General features: G+C 40.6%; 1 protein-coding gene and 1 long non-coding RNA gene across 8 annotated transcripts in view; one reads left to right on the top strand and one right to left on the bottom strand.

The window, feature by feature from the left end:
- Positions 1–5486, bottom strand: part of LOC111771124 (uncharacterized) — a 47622-nt gene extending 42136 nt beyond the window's left edge. Inside the window, exons 1-3 of one of the 2 annotated variants that reach the window (XR_002804790.2) lie at positions 5121–5486; positions 4298–4361; positions 1336–1400 (exon numbers count right to left, since the gene is read on the bottom strand). This is a non-coding gene — a long non-coding RNA (uncharacterized lncRNA). Of the gene's footprint in view, positions 1–1335; positions 1401–1665; positions 1869–4297; positions 4362–5120 lie in introns of those variants that run through there. The other variant, XR_011433553.1, reaches the window with a different exon arrangement.
- IGF1 (insulin like growth factor 1) overlaps positions 1–20515 on the top strand; it is a 69189-nt gene extending 48674 nt beyond the window's left edge. For 2 of the 6 annotated variants that reach the window (XM_005606471.4, XM_070253550.1), the window contains exons 3-5: positions 3993–4174; positions 5746–5797; positions 20296–20515. In XM_005606471.4, the coding sequence (XP_005606528.1) occupies positions 3993–4174; positions 5746–5797; positions 20296–20321 (260 nt within the window). In that variant the 3' untranslated portion in view covers positions 20322–20515. 6 annotated transcript variants of the gene reach the window in all.
- Positions 20516–20786: the final 271 nt, after the last annotated feature.

Here is a 20786-nt window from a genome sequence, read left to right as displayed (position 1 = left end):
GTAGAAGGGACTGTCCCAATCACCTGTCTTTTGTTGTAGTACCAAGTAAGGAAAAATATTTCAGCATCTTGAGGAACTCAAATGATAAATAGAAAACAAATTTTCATCTTATAAGTTAGAAACTATTAGAACTCTTTCTTGAAGACAATGTAAGTGTCTTCCAATCACACTGACTATTTGGCCTAGATGTGTTTTCTCCTCCATTTCTTCACTTATTACAGAATCTTTGGAATAGAAAGGACCATAGCAGTCATATACTGTGTTCAATAAAGGAATATGATTCTAGGATCTCTGACAGATGTTCGTACAATCTTTACTTAACTGCTTCTAACAATGAGAAGTTCATTACTTTAAAAGAACTCTGTCTCATTTTTAACACTTTTGAGTAGAAATCATTAGAAATTTTATTCTTATATTAAGCCAATATTTGTTTCTTCTTTGCCTACCCATTCTGATTCTACCTACTGGAGCAGAATTACAGTGTCTAATGAGAAATTTTTAAAGGCATGGATGGAACCATTCATTCTATCTCATTTAAAAATTAGTCATAATGACAATAGCTGCAATTTAACGGTCATTTTAAAAATCCCTATTTTTCTCACAATTGTTACTGGAACAAATTATTTTACTGCCTTCCTTGTAAGCCACATTGTGTCAGGCTTCTAGTTTTAGCCTGTAGCAACAAGTGTCTTTATTTTGGTTCTGGAAAAAGAAGTAATGTGAGACATCTGAAGATAAAGGGCAAAACTTCGACCCTCCACTGTGGTCTCTCACTTGGTGAGAAATGATTTTTTTGTTAAGTATTTTGTTGTAGAATGAGAAATTAAGCCTATAGGACACTTCAAAGGATGAATTAAACTTTAAAAGGCAATAGGTAGACACTTGTTATATTCATATATTTCCAATGAAGAACAATTAGTCCATTGTAGACATTATGAATAGACAAAGAAAAACATCTCTCTGGGATTAAAGTAGCCAGAGATAACTGGTAGTTACATTTCTGTGAAAATCCAAGTCTGTATACCACTATTTCAACAGCATTTAAAAAAAAATAGATATAGATGTAAGGTAAACTTTCTTTATGGAACAGTACAGAAAAGTCCTAAATTTCTCTGTTCATAAATTCATTGATCTATGGACTAAAAAAGCACAGCCATTTTATAGCCTGAGCCTATCAAACTCCGAGTTCATCTAAGAAGGGTGACAAACCAGACATCTGGTGTATGCTGTTTGTTGCTGTGCTGATGATTACTTTCTATCCCACAAGAGGAAATAGACCTGTAGTGAGTTTCATGGCTGTTGATAGTCGTCAGGAAGGGAATATGCAATACATACATTTTCTGCCATCCCAAGATAAAGGTTGGTGTCTTCTTTCGGTAGCAGGCAAGTTGCTCCAGAACCTATGGGTCAGAATCAGAAGGAAGATTACTTTAGAGATGCTGGAAATGGAAACGCTAAATAGGTCCTGGAATCACAAAGTCTCTACATCTCCATCTTCAACCCATAAGCATGAATTTTGAAACTGAGTTAGCCAAGTTTGGAGGTTTCTGGAACCACTTCTACAACCCTACTTCCAAGCATCAAATTACCGTTCCATAGTCAACAAACAAATCTCAATTATGTCCCATTAAGAAATCTATAGTTTCAACAAAGAGCACTGGTTACCTGTGTGGACAACAGGGAAAGTTACCTCAAAGTAGGCTGTCACCTTCTCCTTCCTCCCACACCAGGAGAAAAAACAAGAGTGTCTCGTCTACTCTTGACTGGCTGACCCCTTGGGCCTCTTGAAATAGCCACTTAGCAAAAAGTATGTAGAAGTCCTTTGTGGATTACAAAGAACCATGTAATCCCATTTGTGTCTTTCCTCTAATTTATAGTCCCAGGAAAAGAGTATAAAAACAAAAAAACAAAAAACATTGTTTACATTGCCCAAGGGACCAGCCGAGTCTCCGCTTGCCAGGGCCCAGCTGGCGAGGAGAACAGAGTCTTCTGCAATAGTCAATCCTCCAATGGCAAGTGAAAGCACTGCTGAGGCTCTAGTTGGGGCCAGTTGTCCGGTCTCCCAAACCCCTCAACCAGGAGGAGCCCACAGGGTTTACCCACAGGCAAAAGTAGCAGACCCCGCCCAGAGAGACCACAAATGAATCCTCGCTGAGTTACTACCCTCAGCTGGCCTAAGAATGACAGTAAACCTGCCTCACAGGGAGGAAGCATCTCCAGGCTTTTGTGCCAGGCATCAGGAAAACATTTGGGTTCTTGGAGGATGCCACGAACGGTTGGCCCTTTGAGCAGTGAGGCGGCCAAACTAGTTTGGTAGCAGGCCATGACCATGGGTCTGATCTTCCCCAACAAGAGAGTTCAAAGTATACTTGGAGATTTTGACTTTCAAAACTCCATCCTAAAGAGTGGTGTCATTATTATGCTAACGTAAGACTTTTTATTTAAAATATAACACTGTCTTCTGGGTCAGGAATTAAGATTGAATATATGTCAGATTGATTAATTGGATTCTTCTGGGTCAATGGTTCACAAATTTTCTTCCATGAAGCCTGAATGTCAGTACAGAATACCCAGGCCCCCCACCTCCCAAGGGAGGTAAGGGAGATGACAGAAAGCTGAGATCCAGTCCCCCTGCCCTTGCCTGAGCCAGAACAGTTTCACTGTCTGTTTTATATATTGTTGTATAGGCAAGATTTAGTTTAACAAACATTCTACTATAACAAAAAGTTTACAAAGAATTCAGGTACATTTTAAGTTCTTGTAACAAGTTCATGTAAGCTTGTTTTGCCCTCTTTTTTAATTCTAGAGCCAAGAAAAGTACATCCAAATCAAAACAAAACAAAATAAAACCAAACCAAAACTTACTTGCCAAGGAAAGAGGTCTAATTGATTTGTAAATATCAAAAGAAATTTGATTTATGGTGTTCCCTCTGGGCAATCAGAATTGCGTGAAAGATGGACATTTAGTCCATCCTGTCTCAGTCTAGTAGCTATTCTACAAGAAAACAGAATTGATTTCTCTGGTCTCTCTGGGTGATAGGAGAGGGAGCCCTATCACATTGGTTTTGTCATCAGTTCCAAGTTCCAGCACCCAAGTTTCTGGGTGCAGTCACTAGTGGGATGCCGTTTCTTCACAAATCATATAAGATCCTGGAAAGGGGTGCTTAGAGGAAGCAAACCCATATTTATTTAGGACCTACAACATGCCAGTAATGTGCTAAGCACTTTTCATATATTATCATGTGTAATCCTCAAGCAATTCTTACAAGGAAGATATTATTAACCCCACTTTACGAATGGGTAAGCTGGGATCCAGAAAGCTTAAATGACATGTCCAGAGTCTTACAACAGGTCTCTTGGCTCTGTGAGTCCCTTAAGCTCTGCAGGAAGTAGATCTGAGTTTGAATCCTGGCTCCACTACCTACTGCATGAATGACCTTGAGCAAGTCATTCTCAACTCTGAGTCTCAGTTTTCTCATCAGTAGAATGAGGAGTCCTTTCCAGACTGAAACCTCTTTGATGCTCAATCTGATGTTATAATGGAAGCAGTTAAGCAAAAGAGCAAACATCTGAGCTGTCCTGTGCATAACAACTATGGAGATTTGCTAACAAGATTAAGACAACTTAAGACACAATCTTCTTCTAATTAATATTTCTAGCAGCTAAATTGACTTCCCAACTAAGTCAATACATAAGGAAAGGCTAGGATTGGACATAGACAAGATCCTTGACTACAGGTGGCTCAGAACTTGAGGAAAATTAACACAAGTAAAGTGCGTGGTGAATGAATGAATGTGGTACAGACCCCAGGAGACACACTGGAATCCAGATGGATCTGTGGGGTCAGGAATTGTTGGAGAAGCTTCAAGAAGAGGTTGAGATGTGTAGGTTGACTAGGTGTGAGGAGAGGAGCGTCTTCAGAGTCTGGGTGGAACCGTGAAGATAACAGATTCCACTCTAAAGCCAGGCTGCTCTGCTTTTGATTTGTACAGACAAGCCCACAGGGTACGGCTCCAGCAGTCGGAGGGCGCCTCAGACAGGCATCGTGGACGAGTGCTGCTTCCGGAGCTGTGATCTGAGGAGGCTGGAGATGTACTGCGCACCCCTCAAGCCTGCCAAGTCGGCCCGCTCCGTCCGTGCCCAGCGCCACACCGATATGCCCAAGGCTCAGAAGGTAAGCCAGCTCAGATGACATCTGGCCATCCTCAAGAAATCTGTATCTTATGTGAGGGTGGGCCAAACAGAAATTATACCCCATAGTCTCCTGGCTTATAAGTCAAAAAATCTCCATTCTCACCTTAGATGTCCATCCCCTTGGTTACTCCACGTTGCAGATTCTCCCTTCCACTTCTCTGGGCGATCTGATAACCAGAAGATGGTGGAGAAGAGTAACTAAACATGGGCTTTGGTATCAGACAAAATTGAAGTTCTAGCCTCACCAACCACCAGCGTAGAGCTCTTGGCCAAATAACGTAACCTATCCAAGCCTTAGTTTCATCAATAAAATTGGGATAATGAGAATATTTACCTCATCAGGTCATTGTAAGAATTATGTAAGTTAATACACACATTATGCTTTTCATGTGCCTGCACAAAGTAACTGTTGGACAAGTGTTAACGTTTGTCATAACTGTAATTAATAACAAAGCATGTAACCTTTCAAGTCCTAATATTCTGCAAAGGTGCAAAGAAAAAATACTCTAAAATGAGAACTGCTTGCAATTCACATACAGTGGCAAATGTAATTAAAGAAAAAAAATTAAAAATAGAAATTTCTGTTTGGCCCTAAGAACACCTAGAAATTTCTAATGATCAAAATCTGCAGGTGTCTTTTACTAAGAGCCAGACTTTAAGGAAACCTTAGAGGTACATATACACCATCAAAAGTACGTATATCATCTCGTGCACATTAGGTAAATTTTTGTTGAATGAGTGAATGAACGAGTGAACAAATGAATATAAATGATTAACTAAAACTTTAGTCATTAAGTAGAAAAGATGAGAACGAAAGAGCAGGTGAAGGAGGAAAAAGAAAGCGATGAAGGATGAGTAAGGAAAGTAAAAGCTCTCATTTAGGTGTCCTTGGAGACTGTGTTGACAAAAAAATAAAAAACACCAACCTGTGGTTTTAATCTTTGAATCCAAAATGAGCATTGTGCAGACAGCACAAGATGAAAGACCAAGAACAACATGATATCCTTGCTGCTCCCTGGTCCTAAACTGCAGCTGAGACTGGAGGAGGACCAGGGCGCTTAGCAGAGATGTGACCCCAGAGAGCCACCCTGAGTGATGAAAAGGGACTGAACACAAGCTGGTGCACAAAGGACCCAGTAGCCAGTGGGTGAGTCAGGGAGGAAGCACCACAGAAGTAACTTTTAGGTGAATGTGGCTGGAAGGTGTGCTTGAGGGGGCAAAGGCAGGTTAATTCTTTCTCTTCTCGGGTGACCCAGTACCTCTCGATTTCTAGTTGGGGAGGGGGTGGGGTCAGAGATGAGTCACAGAGTTCTGGAGTGTTGGGGGATCAGAGATGAGTCCTAAAGTTCTGAAATGTTGGGAGATCAGAGACGACTCCCACAGTTCTGGAATGTTGGGTCTTGTAAGTGAGGTCTAGACACCTCTCCAGCACCAATGCTGTCTCCTGCCTCCTATGGAGCCCGGGATTCTGGGCTGACTCAAAGGCTCTGTCTTCCGAGACACCGAGGGAACCATCTGTTCTCAATGCAATTATTTTTGTGATGTTTACAGTATCAGCCCCCATCTACCAACAAGAAAACGAAGTCTCAGAGGAGAAGGAAAGGTGGGCCAAAGAAACACCCAGGAGGGAAACAGAAGGAGGGGACAGAAGCAAGTCAGCAGATGAAAGGAAAGAAGAAAGAGCAGAGAAGGGAGACTGGAGCTAGAAACTGAACACAGAGGCAAAAAAGGGAAAATGGAGGAGAAAAGGACTAATCAGACAGAGGCAAGGACCATAAGAGAGAAGCAGACAGCAATAAAGAAAAGTGAGAAATGCTATAGAGGAAATGAAGAAAAATAGGCTGGATGGAGCTAGAGAATGTGTGTAACCGAGGAGAAGTAACCTGTTGTAGGAGGTGGCTAATAAACGTGGAGAAAACGGAAAAGAAAAATGTAATGGCCAAGAAAGTCCAAAGAAAGACAGTGACAAGAATGAAAAAAGAATAAAAATCATAAAGGAGGCAAACAAGATACAACATTCCCCTCCCCCAAAAAACAATTAAATAAAAGTAAAAGAATTAAGATAAAAATTGAGGCGTTTATATGCATTTTAAAATTTGTATGAATCTATTATAGAAGAATTGTTCATGTCAATATATGTCCAAAGTTAAATATTAGCCCAAAATTCTCAGCAAGACTGAATTGTGTCAGAGAAGTTCCCAGATTTCCTTTTATGCAGTGTCATTGGAGGCTGCATTTCTTAGTCAAGTCCAGGTTCAGGCCAAAGGGCATCCAGTATTTGCCTAAAGGCTGGGAGGTAACCTACGAGAGGTCATTAAACCTTTTTCTTTTTTTTTCCTGCACTTTGCAATCAAATATAAAAGATGTATTAGTTTGCTAAGGCTGCCATAACAAAGTACCACAGACTAAGTGGCTTAAAGAACAGAAATTTATTTTCACACACTTCTGGAGGCTGGAAGTCCAAGATCAAGGTGTTGGCAGGGGTGATTCCTTCTGAGAACTGTGAGGGAAGGAAAGATTCCAGGCCTATCCTCCTTGGCTTGTAATTGGCTTCACATTATCTTCCCTCTGTACATATCTCTGTGCCCAAATTTCCTCTTCTTATAAGGACATCAATTATTGGATTAAGACCCACCTCATTTAATTACCTATGTAAAGACCCTGTCTCCAAATACAATCACATTTTGAAGTACTGGGGGTTAGGACTTCAGCATATGAATTTGGGAGGCGGGGAGGGTACACAATTCAGCCCATAATAGAAGACTTCTGATGTCTGACTACTGTCTTCTGATTCCATCTCCTATAAAAGTCTTTCTTTCTGTCTCTCTGTCTTTCTCTCCCTCTCTCTCGTACACACATACACACATAAATCTAGATTTTTAGATCTGAAATCCTATGAGTGTTTGCTCCATGGTAGTACTAGGACCATGTTATGTTAGAGCTGAAAAAGACCTCAGAACAGTTAGTTCAGTCCCTTCATTTCAAACATAAGGATACCAAGATCCAGAAATGGGTAAAGACGTGCTTGGATTCTAAGCTGCTCTCCTTCTGGCCAGCATAGCATATAATCCACATGGACTAATAATTCCAAAAGGAAAAGTGGGGCAGAAATGGCCACATGAAGTCTGCCACTAATCTAATATTTTTCCACCAGAAAGAGGGGAGTGAATGAGAACAAGGACGCTGGATTTCCCCAAGAGCAAAGAAAAGCTAAGTAGAATCAAAGAATTTAGGTCTTAGAGATCTCCTTCAGCTGCGTTGATTTAAACAGTAGGGTTAGGGTCCTCATAGATAATAAAGCAAACAGTCTGAAGATCATCCAAATTGTGAATTCTAAGACCTGAGAGAGGGAGCAAGAGAGAAGTGCTCAGCCAAGCAAATGATGACACGTGAGGTGAGAAGGGGACTAAACCAAGAAGTGAAGCATTTCATCCAAGTAGCCTACTTTGAAAGTGTCATGGTATAAAGGAACCTCCTTTCTGCCTGATCCTTCACACCCCTGCCATGCTTTCTACTTCAGGATCGTCCTTCCTCCATGGTTCACTGAAAACCCAGGATATATGATATATGGATACGCCCAAGGCTCAGCCGAGGAGAAAAAGCCCAATTAGAAGCATGTTAAAGCCCCAGATAAGAGCCAAGCCACTGCTGCTATGGTTGCAAAATGGATCCTGGCTTATCAGAGCAGACAAAAGCCAGGCTGGTGCCTGAGCCCATCTGGCCAGTCACCTATTCAAGAGATGCTGAGTCTTCCTGCTAAGACATTCATGCTTTGGGACCAGCCTCAAGCACAAGCCGATACCTAGTGCAACCATCACCTGAGGGTAGCCCACAAACAAGGATGGGTCTTCAAGGGATCACAGTTCAGCAGAAGAATTAACAGTTCATGTCTTATGGAAAAGTTCCCTGGAGAATTATCTCTTCCCTCTTTCATTGATGACTGAGTAAAAGTCAATAATAACTCAAGGCTCTGGATAAACTATAATTATACCCAGTGATGAATTTCATTCAAAAAGAAGTAAGGCAAAGACTTTAAAAGAAGAAAAAGCAATAGAACTTTCTAGTTAAAGAGTGTTTAACTATCAGTCTATGGGTTAAAATGCACTTCTCTGTGGAAGTTTTATCAACACTAAAGCAGTCATGTTGAATGCCTACATGTGATTTCCGAATAATTTAACTCAGTAAACAGGAAGATTCTATTATTGTCTTTCAATCTCCTCCTTTCTAGTGTCAATACTAAGTACCTAGTGATACATGGCATATAATGGGAGATGGATGGATGGATGGATGGATGGACAAATAAGTGACATAAGCAGCTGAATAGGGGTAGAAAGACAGAACATAGAAATAAGTAGCACTACTGAGATGAAATGAGTCCTCTCGTCCTCACATAGGATAGTGAGACAAGTACAGAGTGAAAAAAGGAAGGTAAAGGATTGTGCTTATACAAGTCTTGCATGTTTGGAATTTCCTTCTCTGGCCTAAATTGAAATCATTCAAGGACCTACCGCTAAAGGTGGCAACTGGCTGAGTACTTTATGGTGAAAGTTATGTGCCTATTAATCCCCTCAATGTTTTCTTGAAGTAGGCAGAGTATTAATTATCAACTGTTTCTCTTACGGCAAATTGATGATTGTATGCGAAACTAATGGGACTATATAAGAAATCATGATCCTGAAATAAAATTGTTGAAAATATTTTTTATTGAGCATCTACAATGCAAACCTCTGTACTAGGCGTGAAGGAGGAGAATCATAAAGATTGGAGATGCAATAAAACATAGTGGTTAAGAATACAGAAGCTAAATCAGACTGCCTGGGTCCAAATCCTGGCTCTCTCACTTACTAGTTGTGTGGCCTTGGGCAAATCATGTAACTTACCTATGCCTCAGTTTCCTCATCTGCCAAATGGGGGTAATAATTGAATCTACCTCATACAGTAGTTGTGAGGGTTTATTGAGATTATATGTGGGTATGTGAGCACATATGTGTACAAATATATAATATAGTGCTTAAAATGGTGTCTGGCACATAGTAAGCACTATTAAAGCTTTAGTTAATATTATTTTACTTAGTTGTGAAAATTAGAGCCATCTGAAAAAAAAATAGTTCCCCTCAAATGGAAGTGGGTCTTGTCAAAAACTTCAAGCCCAATTAGCAACACTTTTCAGTGACGTAGTAGTGGGTTCAAGCATATGATGAAAGAAGAGAACTTGATGAGCTAAGACCCCTTCCAATCCAAAGAGCCCCAGCTCTACAAATAATTCCAACTTAACTGAGGCTCAGCTCTCCCAGATGAGGAACCACTAACTTTTATTTCAAAGTCATAGAATGAACTTTCAGAAAACCACCATTTTTTTCCCAACCAGTTAAAATCAAATGTAATATGTGTTTTCATTTCATGGTGCCTGAGGAAAATTTAATTGTAGCATAAACTCCAGCTCTTACTAGTTTTAAGTAAAATTGCCAAAATAAATAAAAATGTGGGATATTTCCGGGCTCACATAGCTTCCGGGATATTTCAGTTTCTAGGGCTGCCTATCCAGTGCCTTTCACAAGCATTTGATCTTCCTTCAAACATCTCTTGAAAACAAACAAAACCTCATACAGCTTCTAATGTGCATACTGTTAGGATGTAAGGGTGGGAAAGGAGGCAAAGAAATGAGATCCCAAAGAGCTCCTCCCGTTCTCCCTCCGCCATCCCGGGACCAGCGCCCTCCCCTCAACCACCAACGGCTTTCTTAAGTAATAAATTTTGCATTTTCTCAAGTCCATTGGCATCCGTGGGGGAAGATGAGGTCTATTCTCTTTACTTGCCTATGTTAAGGGGCTAGCTCTCTGTGCAATATTTATAAGATAACAAGATGCTGACTTTTAATCCTAGGGCAAAATTGATAGTCTGAAGTTAAAACGGAAGCCTTTGGAGCAATGAAAAGATTAGAAGTTTTACATGAAGCAGAATGCCCTTTTATGAGGTTTGGAATATCCACTGTAGAATTCCTCAGGTTGTATGTTCAACTCAATGAATAAAAGCCCAGCTACTGATTCCTTTGAAAATCAGTGACAATATTTATTGACCTAAGCAGACAAGTTCACTTTTAAGGATGGAGGAGGTACGGTTAGAAAAAGTTTTTCACCAGCCACTAAACTTCCAGACCTGCAAGGTCAAAATCAGCTTCTCCATCCTCAAGGGCCTAGGTGAAGTCTGAGCATCTTTCCCTGATGCCCACATACTTGGGGCTCTTCTGTAATGGGACCCCTTTAATGCCTTTAGTGCTGTCTCATTTTTATCCAGCAAGCAAAAGAGATGATTTAGAAATGTAGACTTACATTTAAACTCAAGAAGAGAGAAATGGAAATTAAGAACAGCAGGGAAATTAAGAGAGACATGGAACAACACAGTCTATGAGTCCAGGTCTGGTATTTCTAGACAGCAGCTAAGAAAGTCCTCACGGTACCAGGAACTCAATGTAGCTCCCATGGGCTATTGATCGGTAAGTAACAAGAGCTAGAAAACCATTTGGGGAATTCCCATCTTTATATTATCAAATGATGTGGTTATAGTTTTAAGACCCATTGGTCACGAAACTAACTCTTTTGAAAAAGTAGAGGTTTGATAGAAACAAGATTGGTAAAGGTGCATCCAATTAATTTTAATTCTAAATGCCCTTGGTGATAATTTACAATCTTTAATTAATTATAGCAAATAGTTTAGGGGGTAAGGGGATTATTTTCTCTAATTTTGCTCTGTGTGAGTGTGCACACGTGCGTGCACATGTGTGTATGCATGTGTTGGTGGAGTTTTGTGTTCTAGCATTGTTGCACCTACTAGGGATTCAGGGTGGATCATTTTCCAAGATTATAGTTAAACAGTTTCCTGGGTTTTCATTTAGTAAAGGGAAATTCTTCTGTGAAAACTAATCACCATTCAGAATAAACTGCATGATTCCTTTGTTTTCTCAAAGGCCTAGGTTCTGGTCCTAAATTAAATATTATTCAAGAAATAAAGGGACCACTGCTGAAGGGGCAGAAAGAAGTTGGTTTTCTTTCTATCATATCTTCTAAGGATCCTGGGACTTTAAATCTTCCAAACCAAATTTGCGTTTCGAAAGAACCCAGTAACTTTTCACATAGAACCAATTTGTAACTTCAGAAACTTCCAGGTCTAATTCTTGATCCAAGACATTCAAGAGTCAGGGCATCTAGCTGGTCTTCCTTCCAGCATTTGTTCCCTGCCCGTACTTCTATTAGAGATTGGGATTATTGGCAAAAACCATCAAATGCCTTTTCTGCCACTTTCCCCTTCATTAACCATAAACCTCCAACTTTCTCTATTCACTCTGACATACACTTTTCTTCCCGATGGGTCACATAAAGGAACACACATTTATTTCAGCAGGCACAGGTTGTTGTCACTCTGGAAAAAAGGTGGTAATGGTTTATACTGTTCTCCTTGGCTCCTCTACCTGGCAGGATCATAATTTCTGTAGGAAGCTGGGATTTTAAGAGTGAGACCCATGAAAGGCTGAGCATGATGGCAAAATAGCTCCAAAGTTCCCAATGAGAGATCAAGAAATTTTGCATCAAACCCAAACTGGCCAAATGGCCCAGGTTTCCAAGCTGGGATTCATATGCCAAAAGTTTTTACAAAATTCTGTGTAATATATATAAACATTCATGTGGGGCTTTCTGTCTGGCCAATTCTAAGAGGTCAAGTAATCAAAGACCAACCAGCCCTGCCATCTGTGAAAATATGATGTGCTATTTTCACAGCTGTAGATAACAATTATGGCAAGAAAAAAATTCCAAATGATTAGGAACAAGACCATGGCAGGTTGAGGGTTGGGTAAGGATTCCTAATTAGTTGACAATTGTAGACTTGGAAACGCAATATTTATGTCACGGTGTGAGTGTGGCACGCTTGAATAGTTCATGAGGCATTGCAGGACTAGAAAATATGAAAAGTATAAATGAATCAATAAATACATAGCATTATTATTTTTACTCTGTCGGTATTGGTTGACTTAGGCCATTGGATGTTCTGGTTTGTCTCTCTGTAAATAATATTTGTTTCCTTCTTCAAAAGAACACTAAAATGGAAGTATAAGTTCTTTGGGCACAACACAACAATTCTGATTTTTTAAAACTGTATACACGCATGAATTGTCCTTGCACCATTTTCTGCCTTGGAAAAGCACTGGCTGGCACGCTGTGTGTTTACTTTTACATGCTGAAGCCTCCCGTCAACCTCAGAGTGATGCAAATCACTTTAACTTGTCATAGTGTTATTTTGTTCATCCTAAAAGTTCAGAAGAGCCTTCCAAACTTCCAAAATTTCTCTCAATTCAGTGAGGAGGAAAATTTAGAACACAGCATTTGAATGTTCTGCCCAGATTTGTCACACACACAAAGAATGAGTGAAGGAGGGCAACGCCCTTTCCTACCAATCCTGTGAACTCATCAATATTGCATTGAAATGACACCCCAAGGGAAAAACCCTGGGCCACATGTCACCCCCGAACGTTGTCATGTAATGGCTGCATACATTAGTTTAAGGACTGGAGGGTGAGCAATGGCATTTTGGAAGCTTAAGAGAGAAAAATAAATCCAGTTTTTAGGTAAAAATATTCTGAATCTTTAGCGCATATCAGTGAAATTGCTAGAATCTGGTGTTTCACTTTTTTAAATACCACAACATTTGAACCTTTCAGCAATTCCAAAATCAACTCCCTCTGGGAAAGATAGTGTGCTTAAACTTTTTTTTTTATTTAAAAATGTAACACAAACACAAACAGCTAACTAAACAAGCTGCCTATAAAATCAACAGTCGAAGCAGCCCTGAAGCCTGAAGCCTTTTACGACATCCGTCAAGACTATTAAAGGCAACATAAATACCTCTTGCCACTGAGGGAAAATATCTTTCTGCGTTTTTTTCTTTTCTTTTTTTTCAGGCTTTTAAACCATTTTGGTAGTGATTTCTTACATCACAGGCAGAAATATGTGAAATAGAGTCAGGTGGTCTCCTTGGAAGGTAAGAAAGTTGCTAAGTCAGGATAATCATGGAAGAGTGATGAGACAAAGACAAATTTCCTAATTCCTGGGATTCCTAGGGATGGACCAATCAGTAGACAGAGCTATACATCTGCTATCCCAGCATTCAAGCGAGCGCTGGGTACCCAGTAGGGTACCAGAGAAAGAGCAGCACCCTAGCATGAGCTACGCTTTGACAACAGTAACTACAAAAAAAAAAAAAAGCCGTACTAATAGCCAATATTTATTAAGCACATGCCCTGTGCTGAGGGCTACAGGAAATCACCTCATTTAATCTTCACCATTGGCCTGTAGGATAAATAATATAATTATCCCCTTTGTGCAGATTAGACAACTGGGGCTGAGCAAGGCTAAGCGTGTTGCCAAGGTCTTGCTTTAACAAGTGGCCAGACCAGAATCCAAACTCAAGATGGACTCCAGTGTGCTAACGACACAATGGCTCTCTCTCCCGTGTTTCTTCATTGATATTTACTGTACCACAACTCACCAACTGTAAGCTCCAAGACAGGAGAGGGCCCTGTGCTGTCTGCCCTTGTCCAGACCACAGCAGGAAGTAGGTAGCCACGCAAGGCTTGCTGTGGACCTGAGTTCTGTTCCACCACTCCTGCAGGAAATTTAAATCAGTTTAACAAGCTTTTCCTCATTTGCTGCTTTGCTTAAAGCTCTATGCATCTGAAGAGGATAGAGAGGGGAAGGAACCATGCTACCTCCCTCAAGGAGCTTCCTTTGTAGTGGGGAAACAAACCGCACATAATTGACTCTACAGCACATCAATGCTCTAACAAAGGTAGACCCACAGTGGACTCTGACAGCACAGAAGCCAGAACAGAATGACATTGCTAACAATCAAGTCCACAAAATGGATCTCACCCAAGGGCCCTTGAAACAATAGGCTCTCTTGCACACAGCTAGGCCAGGTAAATGTATGAGGGTGGTCCCATGCAATCAGAACAACATTATGAGGTGGGTACTCTTATCCCACCCTTTCATTTTACAGAAGAGGAAACTGAGAAGGAGAGAACAATGTAGTGATTGTCAAAGTTCAAACAATTGCTGTGTGGGGAGCTGGGAGCCAAGCCAGGCATATAAACCCAGGTCTTCCAAGAAACAAAGATGAGACTAGGTTAAATGAGCAAGGACTTTATTAGGGGAAATGCCTGTATGAAAGGAAATAGAGGAGGATTGGGGAAGCCTGGACAAACCATCAGAATGCAATGCAAGCCTGACCCCAAGTGAAGGCAAGAGGAAGAAAAGGTTGGGTGAAAGCATCCTGGACTGCCATACAGTCTAAGCAAAGTTCAGTAAAGGCACCAAGGAGTCCTTGAGCCAAAGCTGGCAAATAAAGAAGTCTTGTGTTTCCCAGGAGTGAGTCTGCCTTGGTATCCCTACCCCGCTCAGTACTGGGCTTGGAGGAGGGGCCTGCCCTGGGCCCACCCACTATGGCCAGAGGAGGGGGTCATATTGGAAAAAATGGCCTTTCTACCCTAACCTCATAAAAGATAGGATGAGGTAGTTTCCAGAAGAAAAAAAAAAGAGGCTGGGTAGATCAACATTGTGTCTAGTCTACATATCTCTCACTTTTTGTTAAAGAGGCAGCCACTCCACCAGGGGAACAAGTCTCTCAAAATGTGCACCTTGTCCTTTGGTTTTAAAAGTCACATCCCAAAGTGTTGAGTAGATCACATGACACTCACACTGTTTGGCTCCCGGAGATGAAAGGCTGACCTAACTCTCCTGGAATTTGAACTTGTGATTCCCCAAAGGAAAGAGATAGCAAAGGTGATCCTGAGACATTTAAATTGTCCTCCACAATTTCACATCTCTAGGTCAAGCCAGCAAAATAGCTAGAACACATCCTTTTCAACAGGTAAAGAGCTGATGTCTTGGCCATCTTTCCAATCATCCACTGCTCTTTTGTTTCCCCATTTTGCCCTTTTTAGGAGAAGGTCAATGCTGAGTTACTACTTTATGCTGTACAATAGGCTGCTAATGTTCTACGCTGGTCAGTATTTTCCCAGCAGTTTTTATAGGGGGCCAGGCTTTTCCTAGACTTTATGTCATACAATACTTAACTTGTTTGGAGTGGGTGGACATGGAAACATAGTCTATTGAAAACATCACTGCTTCCTGTCTGAAATTTAAAGAGCCTATTATCATCCTTCCTTTAGATTCTGTCTCTCAGGCAAAAATCTCATAAAGATAGGCAGGGAAAAAAGAAGGGCTTATAATATCTACAGGGTTAGCTTTTGCTCACTGAATACTGTGCCGCTAGACCCCTGTCAATAACCATACAAATGGGACCCAGCTCACACACTCGTGGTAAGGGAGGACACCCACTCTCCTAGTCTAGAATTTTGCCTTACCCTCTAAACCAGCATCTACCACCCTCTGGGATCATGGGCAGCTCATGACATTATCAACTATTGTTATTGGAAAGAGATTTGGACCTGGAAGCACTAGATATTATTTTACTTCTTAAGGGGACAGTACAGCAGAATGGCTGACAAACTCCAAGTCAGAAGGAACTGGTACAAATCCCAACCACGGTCATGTCTTCACAGTAAGAATTTAGGTAGGTGGTTTAGTTTTTCGAAGCTTCTGCTTCCTTAAAGATAAAATGGGCAACACACTAGTATCCACCCGGGAGAGAACTATGAGAATTAAATAAGAAACTGTGTGCAATTAACATACATACTACAGTGCCCAGCACATAATAAATTTCCAAGTCGTGGAATTGTTATTTTATGAAAATAGTAAATTGTTTTATTGTTAGTCCTAGAACTATCAATTTGTTCCTATGTGACCTCAAGCAAGTCACTAAATCTTAATGGACCTCAGATTATAAATGAGACTGGTGCAAATAACATCACTTCACTTGAAATTACTGTGTAAACTGTAAAGTGTCTGCAAATATTAATCAAGATTATTATTATTGCCATTGTTATTAGCACTCAGTGATCTTTTCAATCAGAAAGTTTGCAGATAGTTTTCGTTTGGAAATCTAGGAGCTAGGATAAGAGGCAAGAGATAATGGGAGAATGTGAATGACCCTTTCAGATCGTTTTCCAGCTTCCTAAATATCTGTGTAGCCCGCACTGGTGGTCTAATGGTTAAGAATCGGTGCTGTCACAGCTGCAGGCCAGGGTGCGTTTCTGGTCAGGTAACCACACCATCCGTCTGTCGCTTGTCATCCTATGGTGACTGCGTGTTGCTGTGATGCTGAAAGCTATGCCCCTGGGATTTCAAATACCAGCAGGGTCACCCATGGTGGATGGGTTTCAGCAGAGGTTCCAGACTAAGACAGACTAGGAAGAAGGACCTGGCCACTCACTTCAGAAAGAATTGGCCACGAAGACCCTATGAATAGCCGCAGAGCATTGTCTGCTATAGCACTGGAAGGTGGGAGGATGGCACAAAAAGACTGGGCAGGGCTCTGCTCTGCTGTACACAGGGTTGCTAGGAGTTGGAATTGACTTGATGGTACTAACAACAATAAATATATGTGTATGGTATACAATGTGTAATAATGTATGTCATAAAGTAAGCCCTTCTCAAACTTGTTCTCTGATGAGTTGGTTAACCCTTCCTTCAGAGGGATAAATTTCCTCAACCAACCCCAGTGAGCTAGAGGAGAACCAACAGCTTTTTTTAAATAATCTTACCTTCCCTGGTGTCAATAGGAAACAGTATTTACTCACTACTGTTTTCCTTTCAAAAATCTGTCTAGTTGCATACTAGAAACAGTTTCAGCTGGTTTGTTTGTCTTGGACGAGATGTTGAAGTGAAAAGTTTCTGCTTGGCTGAATGTGGGACAGTTTCATAACCCTTCGAGAAGTGCACTGAAGGTGGGTGCCAGCTCCGACGACTGCTCCTGACATGCCTCCACTTGCTGCCCATTGTCAAGGGTGGCCAGTGTAATTAAATTAAGACAATGAGCAAAGCAACAGATGCAACTGAGACCAAATCCCTGAGTGCTTTTGTTTTGTCACTGTCATTGTCTGCAACAAAGAAGTCACGTATGTGAGCCTGGGAAGAGAGCCAAATGCAAACCAGACAACATCCCAGCTGGTTTTGAATGGCCTCCACCGCGAGCGTGTGTTCATGGGAACCATGCTACTTGGAGCAGCAGTGGCTTTACTCCAGTGAGTTTCTGCCCATGGCTTTGCTGCGATGCCGAGACAGACCCAGAAGAAATAGCCAGAGGATCCCTCTGCTCAGACTTCACACTTTACACTTACTGTCTGAGATGAAAGGAAAAGAAGCTCTCTGTTAGGAACAAAGGATAAGATCTATATGTTTGGCCAATCTAACCTCAATCCTGTTTGCTACAGCCCTCATGAATTTGAAGAGTGAAGCATGGAACATACCTGAATTTTTGCTTCAGGAAATCTGGGATTAATTTGGCTCAAGAGGAAGATTTAACACCAGAGATTAAACACCTCATGTGGCTTTCTTCTAATTTGTTACCATTTCATTTGGGCATTATCCAAATTGTTAAAAATCTTTTTCTAAGCTGATAGGCCTCAAACAGAAAAAAAGGTAAAACTCAAATTAGCATATTTTTAGACCTGTTAGTTAATTTGACTAGTAGTTTGGTAAAGAGCTGGTATCCTTAATAAGAGCTATTTTGTGGTTTGGATGAGCCACATACCATCTGCAGGGTCTATTGAGAATAAACAAAAATGTTTCAAAGAGCATTGGAGACAATAGTGACCCTACTTTGTAACCTTATATGTCTTTCTTCCATTTTTCTGGAGAATTCTTTGAAGAAAGCAGAATGGATGGACCTTGAGGGTATTACACTAAGCAAAATAAGTCAGACAAAGATAAATACCATATGATTTCACTCGTATGTGAAAGATAAACAAACAAACACATAGATACAGAGAACAGATTGGTGGTTACCAGAGTGGAAGGGGGTTGGGAAGGGTGAAAAGAGTAGAGGGGCATGTGTGTGTGGTGACATATGGAAACTAGACTTCTGGTGGTGAACACAATGCAGTCTAAACAGAAGCCAAAATATAATGACGTACGCCTGAAATTTACAGAATGTTATAAGCCAATGTGACCTCAATAAAATAATAAAATTCCAGAAAAAAAAAAAACAGAGAGCAGAGCAGAGTAAAATGTAAGGTTAGGAATACAAATTTCTGGTAGCTTAACAGTGGATGCCTTGTACAGCAACAAATGCATGTTAAGTGAACTTGGTGAAAGTTGTATGACATTTAGAGCAAAAGTGCCAGGATTTTAAACAGAGGGCACTTCAAGCTCTCCGATACAAATGCCCAATTTCTTCCCACGAGCTTTTTTTGGTGACCACTGAGCTAGATATTTCAATAAACATTTTTACACAATCATGCCGTCTTCCTTCTATTCAGTCAGTACTGGATATTGACCATCAACTTAACAAAGTCCAAACTAGCTTTTATGAAGAAGTTGGTGATAAACTCTAATGTTCCAGGTAGAGCTGAAAAACTTGTGTAAGAAAAATAACCAAATCCCTCTGGGCCTTAGCCCACAGCTATTATTTCCAGGGATTGGTAGATGATGCCGCCCTGCTTCTCACGCTCTCCAGAGCTCAGGTCTGAGTGATCTCCAGGGTCCCTTACAATGATCTCTAAGCTCCTAACAATAATTGGGTGAGTGCTCATTATGTTTGTCAAAAGGAAGAATGCGGAGATTCTAGCCACCATGGTGAGAAGTCTTGTTTTTGATCTTGATGGAAACAAGTTCTGGGGAAAAGGGACCCTGTGGATCCTTGCACCTCATTCTGTACCAATAATTATCCATTACAACCTCTTATAAGGGCCTCCTAGCTAGAGGTGAAACCATGAGAAGAAGCATCTTATGTTTATACACGCAAATGCCATTTTCTCCTGGATTTTATTTCACGTCTTCGTATTTGTCTAAATAAACTTTGCTATTTAAGTATATTCAAGGATAAAATGATATCTCTAGGAAAAGTATAATGACTTGATTCTGCATGTCATGAGAAGGTCCATTATATTCATTCAATCCTTCATTTATTCATTTGTTCATGTAATTCATTCTCCAGCTATTTATTGAGCACCTGAAATCTCCTGGCACCGTTCTAGACACAGGCTGTACCAGTGAACAGAGAGACAAGCTCCCACCGTCATAGGGCTTCTGTGCCAAGCAAAACTCAATATTCTTTGGATAACAGGATTGTTTGTTGTTGAGTGAATGGTAGCACCAAAGCAAGGAACTCGAGGTTTTTAGTCCAGAAATGGTTACTTTCCAATAGAGATGAAATAACAATGAGTAGAAGAAGAGCCAGTAAATACTAATAATAATTGCTAATACTTATATAGTACTTACCATGTGCCAGACCTATTATAAGTGCTTTTATGTACTAATTCTTCATCCTTAATCTTACAAGGTAGAAACTATTATTATCCTCATTTACGGATGAAGGGGAGACACAAGAGATTGTCAGTTGCACATGTTCACATCATTAGAAAATAGCAGAGCTGGGATTTGAGCCCAGCTCCGTATGTCTGTCATTTTATAGATTCTAAATCAATTACAAAACTTCCCAATCTTCTACTTCTAAAACCCTACCTCGCTCCAAAGGAGAAAAAGAAAAAAAGGAAATATCTCCTTTTTACAAAAATTAAAAGAGGACAAAATGCAATAAAACAACAGAGGATGATCCCAGAATGTGATGTTTTTTCTCACTAGGAAAAGATGCTACAGGCCAGAAGACCGGATTTTTCAGGATTTCCTTCCTGTCAACGAATCTGCGATAGGAGCAGAAGAATAGAAACACATTTTTGCGTGGTTATAAATCAGTCTGTGGTCCCATGCCACCGGGGGTACATAGAAGTAGCCTGAGTGAGGTTGGGCTAAACTAAAAACTAAAGGCCTGTCCACTTAGATATGTCTTTCTCAGAAAAACCAAGCCCAACTCTCTGTTCGGTTGACTGGTGAAGCATAAGATGTGAAAGGGTAAGATCCAATGTTAGAAATAGATAGGTAGAGTCCATGAAACGTCATCAAATTCATGTCACTTTTTCTCCCTCATTTTTAGGAAGTACATTTGAAGAACGCAAGTAGAGGGAGTGCGGGAAACAAGAACTACAGAATGTAGGAAGACTCCCCTCGAGTGAAGAAGGACATGCCACCGGCGGGACCCTTTGCTCTGCACGAGTTACCTGTTAGACACCAGAAGACCTACCAAAAAAATAAGTTTGATAACATTTCAAAAGATGGGCATTCCCCCCAATGAAATACACAAGTAAACATTCCAACATTGTCTTTAGGAGTGATTGTTAAAAGCTTTGCACCTTGCAAAAAACGGTCCTGGAGTTGGTAGATTCCTATTGATCTTTTATCAATAATGTTCTATAGAGAAAATATATATATATAGATATCTATATCTATATCTATATATGTATATATATATATATCTTAGTCCCTGCCTCTCAAGAGCCACAAATGCATGGGTGTTGTATAGATCCGGTTGCACTAAATTTGTCTCTGAATCTTGGCTGCTGGAGCCATTCATTCAGCAGCCTTGTC

This window comes from Equus caballus, chromosome 28 (genome assembly GCF_041296265.1).
Source record: "Equus caballus isolate H_3958 breed thoroughbred chromosome 28, TB-T2T, whole genome shotgun sequence".
NCBI classification, from domain to species: Eukaryota; Metazoa; Chordata; class Mammalia; order Perissodactyla; family Equidae; genus Equus; species Equus caballus.
The sequence above is the reverse complement of the archived record's forward strand: the minus strand, read 5'-3'. Positions and strand labels throughout refer to the sequence as shown.